This window comes from Perca fluviatilis, chromosome 8 (genome assembly GCF_010015445.1).
Source record: "Perca fluviatilis chromosome 8, GENO_Pfluv_1.0, whole genome shotgun sequence".
NCBI classification, from domain to species: domain Eukaryota; kingdom Metazoa; phylum Chordata; class Actinopteri; order Perciformes; family Percidae; genus Perca; species Perca fluviatilis.
In genome coordinates, this window is record NC_053119.1 from 9,435,822 (window position 1) to 9,459,936 (window position 24,115).

A 24,115-nucleotide genomic window follows, 5' to 3' on the forward strand; every position below is an offset into this window, starting at 1 on the left:
AACTGCAACTGTGCTTCTTTAGAAACTATTTGGGATCAACATGTCCTCTTCCTCTAGGTCACTTTACTTGATCCTGGAAGGGGAATGCCTTCCCTGCCCTTCCTTATTATTATTCTTTTAGTTTAACTTGTCCGAGTTGTGTGCTTTGAGTGCAGTAATTGTATTCTTTTTAATCTTACAGCTTTAAAAAAGTACCACTGGGGAAATCCCTCGGGCTTAAATGACAATCAAAAAAAGTAAATTACTTCCTGGATTGCTCTTTCCTTTTTTTTGTCTGTAGGTGTAACCATGCGACACCTGCAACACCAGGATCCTGTTTGTGTTTATAATTTCCAGTGTGTATGTTGTTTTTCTTGATTTTTGTCTCTCTCTGCAGGACCTCAATCACCACATCAATCCCTCACGCTCTTCCAAGTTTCAGGACTGGTTTCATTCATTGTCTGTTTGGTGTTCGTTATTGGAGTGGGATGTTTTATGACCTATTCTTTGTATGTTTGTTGTGGCAGAAATTTGAGTCTCTTTTCTTTTTCTATAAAAAGGTATTTTACATAATAATAATAATGGAAAATAACCTCCACAATTGACATTTTCTTTTTTGGCCAAAAGAAACCGTAAGTGCGGCTTACATCAACATGTAGAAGTTACAACATCTATATATACCTGTCTATTCTGCATACCTACTTTGCACTACAGGTCCAATAATTGCCCTGTCATCATGGATCCCTCCTGCCTGTATCGTGTCAAAGGACAGTTCCACACTGAGCTATTTTAAATTCAGGATACTACAAAAAGGAACTGATCGCGCACCAGACGTTTCCTGACCAGAGTGGATTCACAGGGGGAACATTTAATGTGTGTTAAATCTTCTCCTCACCTTCCTCATGTTCTCCAGTTCAAGCTGTTTGGCCTCATTGGCCGTCTGCAGTTCACTCATCCTCAGCTCCAGCTCCTCTTGTTCGGCCTGCTGCTTCAGCCGCAGCTCCCGCCGCTTCTGTCGAGCCTCGCGGTGCGGCGCCGGCCGGCCCTGACGCAGCAGGCTCACACAGGTCTGAACGGCTAAGTGGAAAACATGGAGGAGACATTAAAATCATGTCTGTAAATGTATGTAGTAAGTACAATTAATAAAAAGGTACAGATTATCAGTGAAGAGCTGTGAAGCTTTAGATTAACAATGTAATAAAACAATGACAAAATTATAGGAAAACACAAAAATCTTATATATATATATATATATATATATATATATATATATATATATAAAAATCAAAGTATCATCTATCCATCCATCTATCTGTATCTAAGAGCAATCGTGTAATGTAAGAGGAAAAACCTAGTATTTCTAATTTACCTCTTTGTGAAATAAATTTTGATAACACTTTGACAAGTTTTGAAAACAACAAAAAACTGCAATGTAGAAACAAATATTTTGTATTTAGACATATTTAAAAATGTAACTTCCCTTTTTCTCTAGTTCTCATTGACATTTATTAAGTACTCTCTTTACTTGATACAGCTCAAATAAAATATATTAAAAAAGGTGGAGTGAACAAATGAGACCCATTATGAGCCACCACCTTTAGGCTTACAGCTACTAATGTGATCTACTTCTCTGACAAGTAATAAGAGGAATGATTCCTGAAGACAAACCACTACTCACCCTGGATCCACTCCAGCTTCTTCTTCTTGTCCGACGCACTGATTTCAAAACTTTTTTGCAACGACTTGATGAGAAAGAGACACTTCTTCCCGTCTTTATCTTGTAGAGCCTGCAGCGAAAAACAAAAGATACGGATTATAATAGCTGATAAATACACAAAAAATAAGAGTACACGAAAATATTTCAGTTACACAATCAATATCTTGCGTTTTTAACTGTGCTGACTGCGCCCATTGCTTCATCAGCTAGAAAGGCAATGAAATGCAGTCGGCACACTGATCCCAAGGTCAAGAATAACTTCCATGCCTAAAAAACGTGTATGTTTTAATCCTTGGGACCATTTTCTTTTATCTACTCGGCTTATCACAATGACTGCTATAAGATAACATGGGAATTGACCCCCTTTCTGACCCATTTCAATCGTACGGTTGTAAACACATATGATTTGATTGACTCCTGATACAGCACCAGCCATGGACTTCAAGCTCTGATATGTGTATCAGTTACAGGTAATATTACAGATATTTTGTACACCCTGGTCTCAGATATTAAATTGATCACTATAAAAGGCGAGGAGGCTGAGAGAGGAGTAGAAACGTTTTCTTTAAAAAGCATCAGTTTCTTGCCTCCACACTGCAGTTTCCATCCAGTAAGATATCTCCTTTCTTTTCAGCCAGGTCCTCGCTGACGTAGTAAGAGATGGAGTTTGGCTTCAGCATGAACCAGCGCTCGGTCCAGTTCTTCCTCTTGTGACCTTTCTTCATCATGTAGCCCTGCAGAAAGAAAAATGAGGACATGAATCAGGGTAATTTAAACCCAACAACTACTCTTAACTTGACTTTCACTAAAATTTACAGACTGGTTTCCCTGTGCGATATTGAACATTAAACCATTGTGTTCTTTATTTGCTCACTTTGACGATAACAAATGTTTTCTTAATTTAAATGCTGTTTTTTTTGTCTCTAAGGTAAACGTACTTTATTGTCACATACACATACATGTAGCGGAATTCATTCTCTCCATTTTACCCGTCCCTCAAGGGAGCAGTGGGCAGCCATTTACAGCACCTGGGAACTCCAGATCTCTCTATGACCCCAGTATCACATTCACACATGCTTTCACATGAAAATATACAGACCTCACAAATCTCACTTCCTTATTAACTCACCAAGGAGGTTATGTTTTCAGCTAGGTTTGTCTGTTTGTTTGTAAGCCAGCAGGATTACAGAAAACGTACTGGCCCGATATTCATGGAACTTGCATTAACATTCTAGTTGTATATGTATTGCAAGGGGCTGTTTAAATTCTGTTCTGTTAATGTCTGTTATGTCCATGTAAGTGTTGAGGTGAAGGGTTATGTGAACCTCCTTTTATTTGCAGCTTATCTTTCGTGTATTAGGTTTCTTTTTAAATTACTGCACATTTATTCTTGAAAAATGTGTAAACACTTTTCTTTTTGACTGACTGACTTGACTAAAATAACTACTTGCTGCTGCAGAATGAGCTTTGACAGTGTGTCACATATCAGACTTGTTTCATGTTCTGTATTTTTGTGGTCAACAAAAGCCCAAAACCACCAATATGTTATTCTGTCTCTCAGCACTTCCCAACTTCCCTTTCCTGCACTCAGCCCTGATTCTATTGGTTCTTACTGAAGACAAATATTTAAAACAAAAAACAGGCCATACTGTGTGTGTGTGTGTGTGTGTGTGTGTGTGTGTGTGTGTGTGTGTGTGTGTGTGTGTGTGTGTGTGTGTGTGTGTGTGTGTGTGTGTGTGTGTGTGTGTGTGTGTGTGTGTGTGTGTGTGTAGTAATAAAGAAACATGTCACCCAGTGCAACAGTGTGGCTCACTGATGCATTTTTGGACAATGGCGCTCTATGGCACAGAGGAAGAAGATATATCAGGCACAAGTATTGTGTGTGTATCCAAAATACACACACAATACTTGTTAGTAGTTAGTGGTTGTTCTTTTCACGGGATTTGTTGACAATATGAAAAACATAGAACAACACCAGACTTATCCTTTAACTTAAATTGTAAATTTTATTTCAAGGATCGAAATTAGTCAGCAACATCAGCGCAATTAATAGAGACAGGGTTATTGTCTTAATTCCAACCACTGATTAAGACCATGATATGTGGTTTAAAGCTCTGGAAGAAGCTAGTCAGTGAACTTTTGAGTTGAGATTACAAAGAATCATTGTGAGATGGCTAGAAAAAGTAAGCCTGCTTTGGTTTACTTCTGTGTGAAATCAAAGATTTATTTCAGCCGTATATCTGCCACCATGATCATCGTAAACTGCATGTGTGCTGTGCGGGAACGGAAAGCAGAACAGACGTAGTAACGAAGGGGATGGACCTTAGTAAACAATCAGTAACCGAGACTGTATCGTCATCCTTTGCAGGTGTGTTGCCCACCTGTTTGAGCACGTCCATGATGAGCTCCTGGTAGACCTCGTTAATGCCCATGGAGAGCGTCTGGCGGTCCATGCCCTTACTGAAGTGACCCGACCCCACCAGGACGATGAGCTCCCAGGCGTTCAGACTCTTCTGCTTCGAGTTCAGCTGCAGCTTGTAGTCCTCGAAACGCTCCTCCACCCAGCTGCCCCCCATTGCCTCCGTCAGTTTACGCAGAAAGTACTCAATCTGTGTGTGGAGACACATGCAGGGTTAGAACACAAACATAAGAGCATTTGGTAGTGCACAAACACATACGTCAAACATACAAACACAAGGAAAACAATGAGATTGTCTACATTTTTATTTATTTTTTATTTATTTATATATATTTTTTCTATTAAAGACAACTGTCCCTGTCCTGTATTTTTCCTACTAGTCATCTCTACATGAGCTGATTGGAGCATATTAATCTACATTTCTTCCTGTGATTCAGCTCTGATGTTTGTTGTACCCAACAATAAATCCTCCAGCGTTTGTAAAAGAACAGGAAGCTGGAAACTTCCTTTTCTGCTCTTGAGAAACAGACGTTTTTCAACTGGCCAGTTACTGTAACAGTGAAGCACCTCATTTACAACAGTACAACTGAAATCGGTTGTACTGGTGTTGGTGTCTGTGTGATCTGTAAAACCCATGAAACAAAAGCCAAATTAAATCAGTGGTGAGTGGAGTGGGAAGTCAATTTGACAACATTTAATAACTTCCCCCATTTTGACAAGTAACCAATTGTTTCTGAGGAAGTGTTTTTCCAATGTAAAGATCTAGCAGACAGTTACTGGGGAAGATTAATGGCATGTTAAATTAGGAGATTCAGCAGCCAGTACACGGTCAGTTTAAAAGTTAGTACCCAGTTGATAGTGGCTCAATTTGGACCCTTAAATATAGATCTAAAATCAGCTTACACTGATCGAAGATCACAATTTTTTGGATATACAATTGTGGAGTTTGAAAGAAAAATATTTAAGTGTTTAGAGCAGTGAACAAACTGCAGCTTTTACTGACAGCAGCCTTAAAAACAAGTTTTTCTGAGGTTGGATTGGGCATCCAACTATTGAACATCAAATATTCTGTCACATTCTCCGGCTTGTTTACTTACCGTTCGATCAGATATTGCCAAATCTAAAAATCAAGAAACTTTTCTAACTACAGACTGTTATATAAAGAACTTTGCAGCAATAAAAAAGATGTTTGGCAAAAACAAAAATAGACACAACATGTTTTATATTCCACAAACTGAATGCAATGCTACAGTCAGATGTTATTTTGGCCCTGATAAACCCGGGCCAAGCCAGAGTTATGCAAGTGCTGTTGAACCCAACTTGCTCGGATTTGTTATCTGCTAGTTATGGTTTTTAGGTATAGTGTTTTAAGGGAGCAGCCAGCAATGTTTTCAGTCAGTTAGTGTCGGAGATGTTGTGGAGTAGAAGTAGAAAGTGCCTTAAAAGTGTCTACCTTAAAAGTAGATGTACTTCGTTACATTCCACCACTGCAAAGTAGTCTAATACCAACTTGTCATAACAGTAGAATTTACACTCACCTCCTCAGTGACCATGTTCAGCGGGTATCTGTCCTCAGACAGGAAGTTGAAGATGGACCAGATCTTGAAGGCATCGTTGTTGGAGATGAGCAGCTGGTTTTGATCCAGATTCTTCCTGAAGCACAACGTCCAGCACATTTTGTTGAAGTCCTGACGGTCAAAGTTATCAGTCACCTGAGGCAGAGCAGAATGACAGAACAACTCTGGTGAGTCGGTTTGTTTTTCTAGAAAGCAGTTTTGTAAAGAGACCGTCCGTCAAGCAGAAGACACAGAAACAAAACCCCTGAGCTGGCAAGCATTCCCTCTTGGTCCGACGTTTCCATGTTGGTCAGTGGTTCCAAACCTTTATGGCTTTTAACTTTTAAAGGAAAGCATCAGTTTCATAGTTGGGAGTCTTGGATTCTGCCTTTATTTTGCCCATTTGAATAGTTTTTAAGAGACCCGAAGAGGGAACACTATTCAGTATTTACTGATAAAAAAGCAAAAATTATAGAGCCCAAAAATAATTAACATTATTATTGTTATATATCTCACAACCCGTCAGGTTTATCTTGAGACCCCTTCCAAAAGGTCCTGACCCCCAATTTTGGAACCACTGCTGAAGGTAGAGGAAGGTAAAGAAAAAGAAAAACGTTCCACCTAACGAGTCACCTTTTTATGAAGGGTTTACAAGTTGTAAGTAATGGCTTTATTAATGTTACTAAATAATTTCTTAATTCATTATAAAGGATGAAGTTTTAGGCCATTTTGACTTTTGGGTTGCCAGGTTGTGAAAAATCCTTCTGACTGATTGGACTGGAAAAGGGCTGCCAAGATATGGACCAAAATCTAATTATTAATAACTTATAGAAGTGATATATATTAATAAATGCGTAATAACTGTGTTATTACCAAATAGAAAAGGATAAAAACCAGACAAAGGGATTTTTCACAACCTTGCAACCCATTATTTATCATTTATGGCTTACAACTTTAGAAACCCTGAATAAAGGGTATTAAAAAGTTGTACCAAATTAGGATATTACCATGGATATAACCCATGTTAGGTTGTTAATATTTGAAACATATATGAGAGAGAAGAAATGGTGAACTAAATGTCGCCAACACACAATATCCTAAAAACACAGAGTGCAACGTGACATGCTGAGCCACCAGTGAAGACCACATGCACACTTTGGTTTATATATTTCTATATGTGACAGTATATTTTCCCTCCCAGAGAGATGGTATGAAAACCAGTGTGAACGGAAAAGTGGTCTTTTTGAAAATCTCCAGAATTTCCAGAGCAAAATGGGACGAAAGCTCTTGAAAAAAAAAAGGTACAATTGGTGCTGTGGAGGAGAAAATGTTCTCCTCGAGCCGGTGAACAGGAGCGTCTCCATGGAGACTCCTGGCAAGCCGACTCCTGGCAAGCCGACTGTGCAGTCGTGTTGACGAGGAGCACATCTCGCCCTGCTGGCAGTTGTCCCGTCAAACAAGTCACCACCAAAAAACAAACCAATGCTCACAGATCTGAATACCAAGTGAACCCTGAAACTAAACTCACCAAGCATCACATTTACGAACTAAATTTGTCTTTTCAAAAACTCCACTATTAGAATAAACAATGCACTCGTTACAGTTGTGGTTTGAGCAGCCAGCGATGCAGAATCTGCTTCATAGCTCAACAAATGCATGCACGCATGATAACATACTTAACATAATAACAGTTGAAACAGACGCTGATAAGTCAAGTATGTGAGCTGTGATAACATGAACAGTTTGTTTGAACAAGCCAAGGTTTTCCCACACTACATTGAACATTACGTTAAAGGGTCTTTTCAATGAATTTCTAACTCTTAAGTAAAATAGAAAACAGAAACGTTTAGAGGGTATGAAATGAAATTAAACCGACCTCACAACAAAAAATCAATCTAGCTCACACTTGGTTTCCTGGGTACCCAACGAACTTGGCGTTTGGAATTTGCAGTTGCAGTTTAGACAGCATTGGATATTGTATTTTAATAAACTGTGAATTAAACTGTTGAGAAAAACAAACGCTGCCATAACGCTGGCTCTTCTGTGTCTACCCTTCACAATAAAAGCCCAGCTTTAATTTACTCAGATCATTTCGCTAAGAGGAAACTCAATAAAAAGGCATTTTTGCTGAAACTAGATATCAAACAAAAGCCAGACTTTAACGTTAACCGTCAAGCCACTAAGCCTGTTTGGAAATGAACACTTCTGCTGAAGTGTTAAATTCATTAATGATAATAAAGAATAGATTCATTATTATCATTAAACAGAGACTGTCTACATGCAATATCATTGACGAAAAAGACAACACTAAAATGTACTTAAACAAAAAACATCTTTATTTGCATTGCCTTCCACCTTTTCTTTCCCCCCCTCTCACTCACTCTCTCTCTCTCTCTCTCTCTCACACACACACACTCACTCTTTCTGTAGGCTACTCGGTCCGGTTGTGGTGGTTGATTAACGCTGATTGGCTCTTATAACGGGCCGGCTGGGCGGAGCACGGCACAGCGCCATGAGTCCATGAGGCAGATGTCTGATTACTCCACATTTTAATTGTGATATTTTGTTAAAATCTGAATCTGCAACATTCTCTGTCAGGTAAATGTAGTACAAAGTTTTCCTCTGAATTAGAAGTACACAGTAAGTCAGTAGTAGGCTATACAGTGTGGTTGCATATGAAGTGCTTTGGGGTCCTTCTGTCAGTAGTTTTGGGAATAAACCTGAATATCCTGGGTTGTGTCACAGTTGTTTAATTATTTTAATGTTCTGTGCTCTGTGAGAGAAGAGAGACATTCAGCCCAAGTGAATAAACTTCAGCTGGAGTGAACTTTTCAAAAGGCAAACAAGATCTTATGTAACTCTTTATTGTGTTAATTTAAGAGTTTGTGCCTGTGTGGAAACCTGTACTGGATGTTAAAGTGATTCTCCACCCAGAAATCAATGTTCGCTGTAAAAAGGTTTGCAGTTTAGTCCTTCAATTAATATTCTTTTCCAAAACTAATTAGTAGCTGTGGTTCAGCTTGAATGTACATCAGTTACAATATATTGTAGGTTTTCACAGCACTTCTCAAACCACTCCTGCAGCATAATATACTTCTCTGCTGCCCATCCATATAGAATAGAATAGAATACACTTTATTATCCCCAAGGGGAAATTTGTCTTGGACACAGTGCCACATCCGTTGCTTCACAACACAAACAATATGGAACATAAAAACATTCTCAAATTAAAAAATAAATACAATACAGTAGGATAAAATCAACATAAAGTGAGCTCAGCAGAGCGTCCTAAGACACAAGGACACAAAAGAAGGACACACATGACAGCACAACATCCTGAGAATTAACGGTAGGCTAATAATTAAAGTGCAAAGTGCAAAAAGGGCTGGTGTATTTACTGCACCCTACTCTGCTGGGCTAAGATTTACTACTGGAGTTCAGCAGCTTGACGGAAGTTGGAATAAACGATAACTTTAGTCTGTTTGTTTTACATCTTGGCACACGGAATCTTCTTCCTGATGGCAGAAGTTCATATTCAGGGAAGAGAGGCTATAGTGAGTCTGCAGTGATTCTTTCGGCTTGTTTTCCGACTGCTTGCTCATACAGGCTCTGTATGGGCTTGTACTCTTTCCTCCCCATTATCCTCATAGCTGCCTTATGGGTGCTAGCCAGCCTGCTTTTTAGCTGCACTGTTAAGTTGCCAAACCATGCTTTGATTCCATATCTAATAATGCTCTCCAGAATCGCGCGGTAGAACATGAGCATGATTTGGCTGCTTATTCCATACAGTCTCAGTCGCCTTAAAAAGTATAATTTCTATTACACAGATGGTCAATGTGTGTTTTCCAGCAGAGAAGATTGTCTATGTGGACACCTAAGTATTTGTAAGACACGACTTGGATGATTTTCTGATTTTTTATGACGACCGGCTCATGGTCAATCACTTGCCTTGGGTCAAGGATCATCTCCTGTGTTTTTGTGACATTTAAGATAAGATGGTTGGTGTCACACCACTTAATAAATGTGTCTATCTCATCATGGTACACAGACGGATTTATGTCCTTCTGAAGAAGGCTCAAGATTGCAGTATCATCTGCAAATTTTACAATATAGTTATTTGGGTGTACTGTCCTGCAGTCATTGGTATACAATGTAAAAAGTATGGGTGATACCACAGAACCTTGTGGGACCCCCATATTGCTATGTTTGACCTCTGACAGCGTGCCGTTGACTTTCACCTGTTGTGTCCTATTAGTCAAAAAAGAATAAAACCATTTAATCAAGGCAGGGTTAACATGCATATTATTCAATTTCTTTAAAAGCAGATAGGGTTGCACAGTATTAAATGCTGAACTAAAATCAACAAATAATATTCTAGAATAGGCTTTTGTATCCTCAAGGTGTTTAGAAATAAGATGCGAAATGCAGAGGATGGCATCTTCAGTACTGCGTTCATGTTTATAGGCAAATTGCCACGTGTCCAACACCGGCTCAACCTCTGCCTTAAGCTGGGACACTACAATTTTCTCAAGGCATTTCATTAAGATAGGGGTCAAAGCTATGGGACAGAAGTCATTATTCTTTGAGGCGGAGGGCTTTTTAGGGACTGGTGTTACAATGGATTTCTTCCACGAAGCTGGAACAGTGTGCGTGTCCAGAGACCATTGGAATATTGGACACCATGCTGGTGTTACTTCCTCTGCACAGTTTTTGAGCAGAAAAGCTGGTAGTCCATCTGGGCCTGTTGACTTGTTGGTGCACACCTTTTTAAAGAGGCGCTGAACGCTGGGTGGATCCACTTGCAGCCAGCGGGTGTGATCATTATCAGGCATAGATTGCCACACACTATCCAGCTCCTAGGAAAAATGTTCTGACTCAAACCTCAGGAAAAAGTCATTCAGCTCATTTGCCCTTTGTAATTCATCCACTGCGATAATTGTTTTTTTTGGAGGGTTCATGTTAGTGACTGATTTCAAAGTAGCCCACAGTTTTTTAGTATTTGATTTTTGTATACTGTTTTCCATGGTTTGTCTATGTTGTTCTTTTGTATTTCTGAGAAGCTGTTTGAGCTCTTTTTGAACAACTAACAACGCTGCTTTATCTTTGTTTCTAAACGCTTGCTTTTTCCGATTTATGCAGTTTTTAATCTCTTTTGTAATGTAAGTTTTATCGTTGGGGTAAACAATAAAATTGTTCTTATCTACCACATTATCAGAGCAAAATTTTATATAATCAGTTATTGTTTCGCTAGCATCATCAAGCTCTAGTGCATGAAATATAGACCAGTCTGTGCACATAAAACACCCCTTTAAAGTCTCAACGGAATCGTCTGTCCACACATTAACAGTCTTACGTTCTGGTTTATTTGACTTAAAAACAGATTTGTAAGAGGGGATTAGGTGTATTGTATTGTGATCTGAATTAGAAAGAGGGGGTTTTGGCTTTGCAGAATAAGCATTCTTAATATTGCCATAGCATTTATCTAGAATCTTATTATTTCGAGTGTGGCATCTTACATATTGTTCAAAGCCTGGTAAAGCAGCCTCTGGCTTACAATGGTTAAAATCACCTAAAAAGAAGATCGGAGCTCCGGGTGTGCGCTGCAGCTGTTCATGTGCGCACTCTGCTATGCATGTAGCAGCTTTACTTGCATTGGCGCTGGGGGGGGACATAAACAGCAACTATAACACTGCCAAACTCCCTTGGGAGGTAGTGTGGTCTCAGGGATAGACAGAGCAGTTCTATATCCGGACTGCATGTGGTGTCTCTTACTGTATACTGTTTGCACCATTTGTCACTCACGTAGATGCACAAGCCACCTCCGCTCCTCTTGCCGGACGTTTCTGAGGAGCGGTCAGCTCGCACAAGTGAGCAACCGTCCAGATTGAGCAGAGAATCAAGGACTCGTTGGTGGAGCCAGGTCTCAGTAAACACAAGAAGGTTTGATTCCCGGAATTCAAAAGAGTTTCTGTGGTTGAGTCGGAGTTCATCCATCTTGGGCATCAAAGACCGCGCGTTGCTCAGGATTATTGATGGTAGTGGTGGTTTACTTGCTCGCCGGCGGAGATGCTCTCTAACGCCTCCCCGCCTTCCTTGCTTTCGCCGCAGCCGTGTGGCTTGGATGACAGCCGGCAGATAATCCGGGGGTGTAGACTTGAATGATCGGAGAGACAACAATGTATCTCTGGAGTATATACGTCGTAGTCCATATTCCCACTGTGTTGCGGGGCATGGAAATAAAAGATCACTAATGATCATCAGAGCCAGCAGCAGACCAGCAAGATGTAAGCTTGATGCCATTGTTCGAGGCTATTTTTTGCCCGCAATAGCTGGCAGATGAGTTATCTCAGTTTGCAATGCTGTCACAAGCACACGTTTGTATTGCTAACAAACAAACAAAGCGCATTTGTGAAAGAAAAATAAACACTTAGTAGAACGAAAAACACTTTACAGAAAACAAACAAAAGCAACAGTAGCACGAGCCCAGGTCGCTGCAGCGCCGCGCCCCCAGAAGTTTGGTAATACCCAATATATTTAAAAAAAATATATAAAAATTAAAAAAATTAAAAAGTAAATACAGTGCTTTTACCAAAATATGGATGTGTATTTAGGCATATTTTTTTATACATCAAGGAGGGTCGACTACATTTTAGAAAGCTCAAAAGACAAAACAGTTCAACGGCACTGCAGTCTCCAAAATGATGGTGCAGTTGAATCAACAGCTCTTTAAAACAGTTTCAAGATGAATTGAACATTATGACCTGCACGAAAGTAGGATTGATAGAAGGTTTGTTGTATTAGACTGCACCAGGTTTGGCTAATAAACTGACAAAGAAGTGCACTGAAGTAACAGTTACAAGGCAGACTCAAGTCACAAAAATGAGGATTTTGAGACTGGAGACTTTAAAGCAAAAACTACGGTATGTGTACTTTGCAAGTCCTAAACTAAGTTGCGGAATAAAATTCAAATAATACATCATGGATTTGCATATTAACTTATGAGACCTGTAAACTTTAAAAAAGAACTTGGCATTAGCTATGTATAAACATTAACAAAGCTTCAAAAAGGAACAGGTTAAAAGTGTAGGGACATTAAATGGTCAACATTAGTATGAAGACTTTGACTCGATACATTCTCAGGTTAAGAAGTTCATCATACTGCAGGAGGGATTTAAGAACTTTCTAAAGGATGTTTATTATTCTAACGTGAAAAATTCTCAGCATTGGAAACAATCGTTACCACGCACTTTAGACGTTTTAGGTTTTGGTCTTGATGCTTTTTACGTTTTTCTACTACTAGTCTTGGGCGTGCTTTTAAGTGCAACTTTTTGGCCAAGACAAAAGGCGAGTAGAGGGCATGTGAGGAGACATGAGGCGACGCCACAGTCGGCCTTCGTCGGCACTAGTTCTTTGCCGTCTGCCTGGTGTGTCCGGGCCTTTAGACGTGACGTTTGGAATGAGTAAGCACAGACTGACTGCAGAGAGAAGCGCTGGCAACAATGACAGCAGTGTAGTTTGTTCTTCGTCTAACATTGTTGTGTCATGGCTCATCTCGTTTTTCTTTGTCCTCGTGGCTCACTCTATCCCTCTCTTTACACACACACACACACACACACACACACACACACACACACACACACACACACACACACACACACACACACACACACACACACACACACACACACACACACACACACACTTTCTATTCCTCTCTCACTCCGTCCATCTCTCTCTCGCTACACTGAAACAATAAGAGCCTTGTCAGTGCTGCCTCCCCTCCTTCTCCACATGTTCATTAGGATTCAGGATCCAGCCTTATCTCCGGCATCCTTAAACCTGCAGAAGCATTTACATCTCACACACAACTCCAAAGAGCAAAACTAAAATGAAGACAAAGTGGTGTCTGAATGGAATAGACCGCAAGACAATGAAAAGGCTTGTTACCAGTTGAACAGGATTGTCTGCAATTTATCAAAGGTTGTGTTGCAAATTAAGTATTCACCAGCAGTGATGGGGACAGACGGGTCTATGTGACAGGATATAAAGTCATTGTAAAAAGGGGAAATGAGTAAAGAAATTGTAACGCTCCAAAGCACTAATACAATCTGCAGGTGTTGGGAGGGACAACAGAATAAACTGAAGGATTAAATGCTCCTGTATGGGCGTCTCCTCTTTATGTTACACAAACATTAGAAATCCCACTGGATTATCTGATAAATGTACAAGGCCGAAAATAGGGCTGTTTTTTGGAGATACAAGACGATGTTTTCCTCACTGAACTGTAGTCGTATCTAGCAGTTAGTTTTTGTTTGTCCATGTTTTGAGGGATCCGTCTTTGAGATTTTCTGCATCCACCCCAATAAAAACCAACATCATGTGATTATAGAATCTCACACACACACACACACACACACACACACACACACACACACACACACACACACACACACACACACACACACACACACACACACACACACACACACACACACACACACACACACACACACACACACACACACACACACACACAAAACTATCTGTATGGCTAAATACCATTTCAATCAATTGCCAGGTTATTAGGTGCCACAGTGCTTGGATACCTCATTATTAGACCTATACAAATGTAAAACTTAGTCAGCTATGTAGAGACATTAACACAGCTTTGAAAATAAAATTGTTTTGTCTGGGTTCAGAGTTTAAGACCAAGACAAAATGTGCTTACAGTATGAAGACTTGTAACTTGCCCCTCAAGATGGAGTAAGTTTTAGGTGTAGCTAATAAACTGACAATATAGTTTTAAGGGTAAGTTCATCCAAATCACAAAACTTTTTTTTCACAAATTTTTAAATAAAAAACGAGGATAGAAAAATATCAGAACCACTGCCAAACAAATGAACCATAAATACTTGAAGGGAAACAATATGAGCACAACAACGTGAGGTCTGCAGCTGGTCACTGCGATGAATGATCGATGGTATTTCAGGGTCACAGACGGTCACTTGTTTCCGTAAAATGCAACGCTCCAGCAAACCACAAAGTGCTGAGTCCTGAGCTTCGACGTCTCAGCTGCCAAAGCAACAGTCTTCAGCGCTCTAGTGTGTCGAGTCACTGAGCTGCACAATCACACCACACTGACACGTCTGTGTCCTCAGATAAGGCAAAATATCAGTGCTGTGCATATTCCCTGAGATGTAGCACAGTAAAAGTATAAAGTTGCATACAATAGAAATTCTCAAGTAAAGTACAAGTACTTGAGTAAATGTACTTAGTTACAATCCTCCACTGATTACTTCCCATCTGTACCACACACACACACACACACACACACACACACACACACACACACACACACACACACACACACACACACACACACACCTTAGAATTTTTTTTTCTGTATTTATTTTTTTAAAGATTTCAGTTTTTCCAGATTAGCAACTCATTCATGTTTAAAATAGGACTCATGTTGTCCTGCCTTTTGGGACACACACACACACACACACACACACACACACACACACACACACACACACACACACACACACACACACACACACACACACACACACACACACACACACACACACACACACACACACACACACACACACACAGGGTGGAGTTTCCTCGGGAGTGAGAGCAGTTGAATGTACTGATCGCTCCCTCCTGGCTCTCCGTGGCCGGTCACCTCCACTTCAATGGGTGGGTGGGATAGTTGTGTAAGAGTGTGTATGGAAAAGTACGTAGAGTGTGTGTGTTGGGGGGGGTTATTGACGTCAGCCCATGACGTCATGTCTGTCCTACTGAAACTAAATCCAGAATGTACATTTCCTTAAAGAAAAGTGTTTCTGTTAGAGAGTGAGAGCGCAGTTTAACCTCTTAAATGTCACTGTGACTCACCCATGGGGTGGTCGTTACAAACTCAAGCTGTGCAGCCAAATTTAGCTCAAATCCAAACTTTATTTTAAATTCTAGTGGAGATCCCAACGTTTTAAAAAGATACCAAATATGCCAGGCTGAATTTTGGAGGAAATGTGTATAAATTGATGCACAAGACATCTAGAATATTGACATAAAAAACATGGAGTCTTGGGTTTGAATAGGTCATTCACAGTAACCATCATGTAGCTTTGAATGAATATACAATTTAAAAACCTTAAAAGTGACTTAAAGGGAAAAAGAGCACACTGTATGTTAGGGGTTAAAGTGAGTGTTGCTGTGTCACACACACAGAACTGATGCAATGTCATTAGCATCTAAAAACACGTCGTACAGCTTTCTTTGAATCTACCTGCAGTGTCTTAAGAGCCAGAACAAGGAAGACATACTAACTTTACTAGTTAGTTACTAGTTAGTAATGTATCATTAGTAGTTACTACTACTAACTTTCAAATAAAGCTCAAACAGTCTTGCAGTCTTGAATGTAAAAAAGGCAGATGAATCATTTATGGTTAAAAAGTTTCACCATTAAATCATAAGAACTCGACAGTAGCTGCCTGCGTGCTTGACGTTGGCAAACTGGAACAGGAAATTCACACAATATGCTGTTAAGATCTCTCGGTCTGATTGTGCAACAGATTTATCAACAAAAAAAAAAAAGACTAAACCATGATGTCACTTGCAAAGTGCCACAATCCTTTAAAATTTCATAAAAAGAGTTTAACTCTTTAGTGATGTCTAGACTTTTGTGACTAACTGATTAAAGAAAGGTTGTATAGAACTTGTATATCTATTGTATATCTCCCATTGCCAGACCCAACTCCACAGTGCTGTGTCAGCGCTGACATAGGGTCTGGCTACACTGCTTAACATTCTGGGATAGAGAAAAAAAAATTAAAAATACGCTCTTGCTTCTTTTCTTTTCTTTAAACCAATGACATTTGTCTTGGGCGGCGCTAAGCGGTGCCCTTTCAAAATAGATAACAGATAGCGGAGGGGGAGGGACAAAGCCTGACATCCCAGTCTTTATCCGAGCACTGTATATACGATAAAGCCAGACTTAAGAGAACTAAAACTTTAAAAAGCACCACAAAGAAAAGCTCATCAAAAGGAAGTCTCTTATCACCAAGACAAACACATCAATCATTGGACTGACTTTCCAAACTGCAGCTAATCCAGCATTTACAGATAAGAAACTCAACCATATGTAGAGGGTATGTAAAGGGCACAATGCTTAAGATAGATCATATTATGCAGACCCAGAAATAAACAGAAAAACAAAAGCTTACATTTAAAAGCCTTTCTATCTGTTCTATTTTTAAATTCAACTAGGAAATCCATCATTTAAAAGATAATAAAATATGATAATTCATTGGTAAATGATGATTTATTTTTGCTTTTCTATTAATTATTCAGGTGGCCCACCATCGAACCAATAATCAAACAAGGAATGACTGTAAAAACTCCTTAAAAAAAACAATTGCTGACCAGACTGCTGGACTAGAGATTAAGACAACAAGTGTTCAGAAAAGAAGACCTAATCAGAGGTCAAAAAGTTCTGAGAATTACAAACGGTTGTCATGGCAACAGCCATTCAGCAACTGCTAATTTCAATCGTTAAGACGTCATATGACCAGAACTCCAACCAGCCAGCAGGAATTCTATTAGGAGTTCATTGCTGCTAATGACATCACAAATTTTCCTCACTTGACTCCAGGCTTAAACAATTACCACTCCATTCATGCAGTGACCCATTATGACATCATCACAGAGGGACAGGCAGCGAGCTGAATGAGCCGACTCAGAGGTCAATAACTGGTTTTGTGTTGCTGTCTGAGCTTAGCAGAGCACAATGACTGATGGACACAATAGAGTTCGTCACCAGCACAATAAACTAATACTACGCGTCCATCAATGGTTTGTTACCAGCGTCTTCAATCAAGGCCCTTTGCTGCATGTCATTCCCCTCTCTCCCCCCCCTTTCATGTCTAAAGCTGTCCTGTTAATAATAAAAGGCTTAAATATGCCCCAAAAATTATCTTTAAAAAAAACAGGAGAAAAAATAAAACATAAAGCTTGTCGTTGTAAGTACGACTACGAGGTAAGAGCGGTTTGTGTTTTTGTACTCCTGACAATGGAGCATTCTCCATATAAAGAGATGAAGAGTCTTTTACAGCAGAGAGCGTTGACTAAAAGAAATCTCAGATGTCTAAACCGTTGACCATCATTGTTTCCTCTCTCTAGGGCGGAAACTAACCATTGTTTTCATTGTTGATTAATCTGTCGATTATTTTCTTGATTAATCGATTAGTTGTTTGGTCTATAAAATGTAAGAACATTTTGTAACACTTTACTTGAAGGTATCTACATAAGAGTGTCATGACACTGACACTGTGACTATTTATACCTGCGCTGGTGCTCGCGACACTAGTTGCAGTCTTCTCCTGAACAGTGGTGGCGCTAATGAGGAAAGGCTACCGACGTTGCTCTTTCTACGGACTAGAAGAAGAATAAAAGAGCTCATCTTAACCCAGTAAGTTTACCAGAGAGACTTGCAGTCACTCTGAGAGTCCTGGCATCCGGTTGCCCAGGAGCTCGTTCATGCTTACTGTTTCTGCTTCTGAGAAAGAAAAAAAAAAAAAGATCCGGGCGTGCCGGCAAGATCTACGTCATTTCGACGTCACGATGGCGAGTGCCAGCTTGGCTGCGGCTACTGTAAAACGGCTTTAACTCTAACTCTAACCATAACTTGTCATGACAAAAACTGAATGACACTAAAAGAAGCGTTATGCCATAAACCTTTATGACTTGTTTATAATGTTTATGACACGTTCATGACAGTGTCATGTCACTCTTATGTAGATACCTTCAAGTAAAGTGTAACCAAAAATTTCAATCAGTGTTTCCCAAAGCCCAAGATGACGTCCTCAAATCTCTCGTTTTGTCGACAACTCAAATATATTCAGTTTACTGTCATAAAAAATGACTCAAGCCGATTAATCCATTGTCTAAATAGCTGGCTATTACTTTAATAGTTGACAACTAATCGATAAATCTTTGCAGCTCTACTTTTATCATACAGAGAAATCAGTGGTGTTTGTCAGTTACAATATAGAGAATGCAAACACTGGATCCATTTTCTGTGGTGTTAATTTGTAAGTAACTAATCCCGTTGTGTGCACTGCATTTGACCCCTCCCTCCCTGATGCTGTGTGCCTTGGTTCTGTGCTGCTCAGTCATGAGTATCATCTGAAACTTTCCGATACCTTATCTAGGATGAACTTGTTCAGGTAGGGCATGTACCCCTGGTTAGAGACAGGACCCTCGTCGTCGTCTTTAAAGTGCTCCTCCAGCGCCACAGGGTCATGTGGGATCTTCATCACGGTACACAAGTTGTGGGACAGCACCTGGAATTATGGAGGGAAAAATCCTCTGTTTATCATCAATTAAAGGGCTGGCCAACAACCATTTTCATTTTTAGTTATAAGTTCAATTAACGGATTCATTGGTTAGTCTATAAAGCTCGAGGTGACCTCTTTAAATAGCTCTATTGGTCCGAACAACAGTCCAAACCCCCAAAATATTCAATTTACAATTACATAAAACAGAAAATCAGCAAATCCTCACAATTAAGAAGCTGGAACCAGAGGATGTTTACTAAAATATTTAAAGAATGATCAAAGTGTGACTATTATAGATAAACTAATTACAATATGAAACAAAATGATCTAATCTGTAAAGTTGTACTTATCGCCACAATAACTTGCCATTTACTAAAGTAGCAGAGAGATACTTGAGGAGAAGAATGAAAGTGTTGTATTTCAGGAACTGATTATTTTCCAAGAGAGGAGGAAAAGGAAGACATTGAAGGAAGACACTAGCATGTTCATAATGCATTGTATGCTGCAGAGGTGTCCTGACTTTTAGTCCCTTTTATGAATCAAGCTCCAAAAACACTGGATCCTAAACGTCTCATAATGCTACTCAACAGGTGTTGAGCCCACTCTGCCTGGTAAATGCTCACGTCATGCTCAAGTCAAACTCCAAAGCCAACGTTTGCAACGCAGGTTTCCTCTTAGAAACTTGTATTCTCCAGCCGACACACTCGAGTGTTTTTCTCAGCATTCAACCTTGAGCTGCAACAGCTGGTCATTCTTTTCTCCGAGACTCAATGAATCATTTGTTCTGTGTCAGAAATTAGCAAAAAAGAAAAGTCCAAGGTGATGTCTCCTTTTGTCTAACCAACAGCCTAAATATCCAAAATTTTTTTGTTTACTATCATTAAAAACAAAAATATTCTCATTTGAGAAGCTGGAACCACTGATCTTTGGCATTTTTACTTGATGAATGACTAAATAAACAATTATCAAAATGATTGGCAATTATTTGTTTTTAAAGTTTAAATGTTTGTTCATCACCCAATGACTTAAAGTGCTCATATTATGCTTTTTGGCTTTTCCCCCCTTTCCTTTATTGTGTTATATATCTTTTTTGGGCACATTATAGGTTGACAAAGTGAAAAAGCCCAAAGTCCACCCCAAAGGGACTTACCATCTCCAACAGAAAACACTGTTCACAAACTGCTCCAAACAGCTCTATTGTAGTCCAGCCTTTACTTCAGAGACAAACGTGCGTCACTTTGTAACACACGTTATAATGCTCGCCTAGCTGCTAGCTAGCTAGTTCTGACTGGCTAGTAGTCCTTACCTAGCTACTGCGATTGTGCAACTCCCAACAAAGATAGAATAGACGTGAGAGGTCTCACTCTATAGCTAAAACAGAGAGCTCAAGACACAGGGTGAAAAGAGGAGCTGCAGCAATGCAGTATGACAAAAATATGGTGTTTTTTGAAAGTTAAACCATGTAAACATATTCTGATATAACCTCTAACTACAATTATGAACCTGAAAATGAGCATAATATGACCACTTTAAAGAGGCACTCCAACAAATGTAACATATCAAAGTCAACTTACAATGAGGAGCACCACACTCTTATGAAAACTAGCTGTATTATGTCTTCTCTGTCTTGTTACAGAAAGCCTGGATTAGTGACCATAAGTGAGGATATCTCAGCCTCTGTTTCACTGAGGACAAAACTTAATTATTTATCTTCCTATAATCCAGGTGTTTATGTCAGGTATGTAACCCTATCAAGGTTCAGTAACCTCATTATACTAAGTTACTCATTAGTGTTTCCCCTGACTGCGCTGTGTTGTTTCAGGTGGCATTGTGTCGCTCTATGGAAGGAGTATCTATCTTAAATATGAAATTAAATCAATGCTATTTAAAAAGACCCTTGGATATTTTCAACACGTCAGGAAAGACTTTGTCAATGAGAAATGTTCTGATGAACACACATTTCTTTGGCACACTTTGTGCTTTCCTGTATTTCCAAGATTGCCTTTCGTCAACATGTTGCATTCAGTGGCAGTCAGAGAAGAGGGAGTTTCACCTCTTTTAACATATAAAACATGTCTTTGAGCTGCACTGTATTCTGGTCTATTTGGTGCACAAAACTGGTCCAGTGTTGGTGCAAAATAATCCAACTAAAAAAATGAGCCTTTCCTCTTTAGATTCAGAGGCAGCTGACCTCAAAACAGTTGACCTTTATTGTTGATTTCTTTATTTAAACTGCTGAACAATGTCTGGCTGGCACAGAGCTGGAAACGTGTGGGTGTGTCGTAAAGTCAGTTATCCACAGGAAATACAAAAAAAAAAAAAAGTTTACTGTTGTTTTTGAAAACTGATACTGACCCAATGATTAACAACATTTAACTAGTTTACCCTTCAAAGGCCAAAAGAGGTGAAATTATCGAACATGAATACGAGACAATGCTCCAGTTAGCTTTCAGGCTGAGAATGACACTGAGGCCAACTATTGGGTTTGCATTATAATGATCACAGAGGAGCTCTATTACTCTATGGGCAGATTAATCACCGTTAGTGGTGGAATGGAACAGCTACATTCATCAAGTACTCCACTTCAAATTTTACATGAGTGGGTTTCTTTTCATGTCACTTTGTACTTCTACTTCACTACATCTCAGGAGGGAAATATTCCACTTTTTACTGCATTGCATTTACGTATCTGACAGCTTTAGTCCCTTCACAGATTAAGATGTTTGCATACAAAACATACAAAGAGCTTATAAAATATGAGGTTTTGTTAGAAAACTGTTGTTGTAAAAACATTTCACGGTTCCAGCTTCACGAATGAGTTGCTGCTTTTCCTTTGTCATTTTTTTTTAAAATATCATTTCGATGTTTAACAAAACATTTTCAGAATCTTTACAAACCAAACAATCGATTAATAAAGAAAATAATCAGCAGATTGATCTATAATGAAATTAATACAGATTAGTTTAAACCTCAACCACCTATAAATCCTATAGATAATAGATTATATATCAGTCACAGGGGCTATTTTCAGCTTCCAGTACTTCTAATACTTTACCTACCTTTTCCTGATTAATCTGGCATAACATTTTCAATGCAGGGCTTTAACTTGTAACATAGTATGTTTAATAAGTACTTATTAAGTACTTGTACTTAAGTAAGAGGATCGGAATACTTCCTCCACCACGGTTCATCCTATCATGTTATTATAAACCTTCAAAAGAAAGTTTAGAATGAGCTTAAGCAATGTAAAATCCTTTATTATCTCTATTAGTAACGGCATCCCTTTAGCAGTGCTGGTTTTGGTGTTGATGTTGGTAGTTTTAATGTCAAACTCAGACAAGATCATATTTTAAAGGAGTTCCAAACTCCTATAAACTCTTCCTTTAACCTTCAGTTCTTTTACTCCAACATTCCTCCACTCATTTGTACTTTGTGTGTGTGTTGAGTTCCTCGAGACAAGGGGAAGTGGCATTATTTGCTTTAATAATCAATCAGTGTGAAGACAAACAGGTGCGGGTCTGCAGTCGGTGAACAAACACAAGCGCGCGGTGTTTCTCCGCGCAGAGAACAAGTTCAACATTAAAAAGGCAAATCTTTTTTAATTTACCGAAATGTACCAAACATTGACACCAGTAGGATAGTTTCGTGCTCGACCAAAACACCAGCTCAGACTCTCTCTCCACCCCCCCCCCCACAAAAAAAAAAGATGCGTAAAGTAAAAAAAAATTCTGTTACCTTCAGCTGGGATTTAGACACTTTCCCGCTTTTGTCCACATCCAGGGCAGTGAACGCGTGCCAGATAGACTTCAACAGTTCGTCCCGCAAAGCCATGATGCTGGAATTCAACTATTGTCTTCTTCTCTCTCTCTCTCTCTTTGGTTGTGTGTGTGTTTCTTCTTCTCTTCCTCTCTGACTCTGAACAACTTTCTGTTGGACACGACGAGGAAAAGTATTTGTCACATGACGCTGCGTGTGCTCCATGTGTGTTTATTCGTGATTATGATTGAAGAGCTGCAGCACCGCTCAGCGAGAGAAAAACACAACAACAAAACTGGTGTCTATTTATCATTTTATGGATATATATATTTGTTAATGTTTTCTCCAAAGTTTATGTCGAGAATGTACATGCATTTATCTGTTATACAAAACCGCCTGAAACTGATACCAGTGGGGGAATGTAACTTTGTACATTTAGTAAAGTAGCCTACTGTACTTAAGTACACATTTGGGGTACTTTTACTTTAGTTCAGTCTTTTTTTTAAGCCACTTTCTACTTCTTCTTCACTGCACATTGTGTAGTGCTTATTAAATACGATGTTTTATGATATATTAAACTGCCCAACAGAATTTACAAGCACAGCCATAACGAGTAGTCAACTAATCAATTGGACAAATGACAGAAAATTACTTTTAATATTTTAAGTACATTTGTCTGATTATGCTTGCATATATTTAACTAAGTAACATTTTCAATGCAGGACTTGAACATGTAACAGAGTATTTTTGCAGTGTGGTATTAGTATTTTTTACTTAAGTAAAGGATCTATAGGGCTGCCATTAGCATATGATTTTACATTACATTACATGTCCTTTAGCTGACACATTAATCCGAAGTGACTTCCAATTGGTACATATGTGAGAGGTAACAGCCCTCTGGAGCAACTAGGGCTTAAGTGCCTTGCTCAGGGACTCACTGGTTGATGTATCACAGTGGGATTCAAACCCACGTCTCTCACACCAAAGGCATGTGTCATATTCACTGCGCCCTCACCATCCATTTAAGACATACTAAATTATGACTTTTATGACATAATATACTATGACATTTTTATAATATACTATGACCTTTTATGACATACTATATTATGACTTTTCACCACTTTTTCAAAATACAATACTATGACCTTTTTATGACTTTTTTTTTAAGACATACTATACTATAGCATTTTTAAGACTTTTTATGACTTACTATATTATGACTTTTTATGGCACTATACTATGACTTTGTATGACTTAATGACATACTATACTATGACTTTTTATGATATACTAAATTGTTTTTTATGACTTTTTATGATATACTATACTATAACATTTT

The 24,115-nt window shown here is 39.0% G+C and overlaps 1 protein-coding gene across 1 annotated transcript in view; it reads right to left on the reverse strand.

Annotated features, from left to right (window-relative positions):
- swap70b (switching B cell complex subunit SWAP70b) overlaps positions 1–22,919 on the reverse strand; it is a 40,587-nt gene extending 17,668 nt beyond the window's left edge. Inside the window, exons 1-7 of the mRNA XM_039807678.1 lie at positions 22,753–22,919; positions 18,883–19,023; positions 5,654–5,827; positions 4,078–4,305; positions 2,284–2,430; positions 1,658–1,766; positions 875–1,056 (exon numbers count right to left, since the gene is read on the reverse strand). Of these exons, the coding sequence (XP_039663612.1) occupies positions 875–1,056; positions 1,658–1,766; positions 2,284–2,430; positions 4,078–4,305; positions 5,654–5,827; positions 18,883–19,023; positions 22,753–22,848 (1,077 nt within the window). The 5' untranslated portion in view covers positions 22,849–22,919. The remainder of the gene's footprint in view (positions 1–874; positions 1,057–1,657; positions 1,767–2,283; positions 2,431–4,077; positions 4,306–5,653; positions 5,828–18,882; positions 19,024–22,752) is intronic.
- Between the last annotated feature and the right edge of the window lie 1,196 nt (positions 22,920–24,115).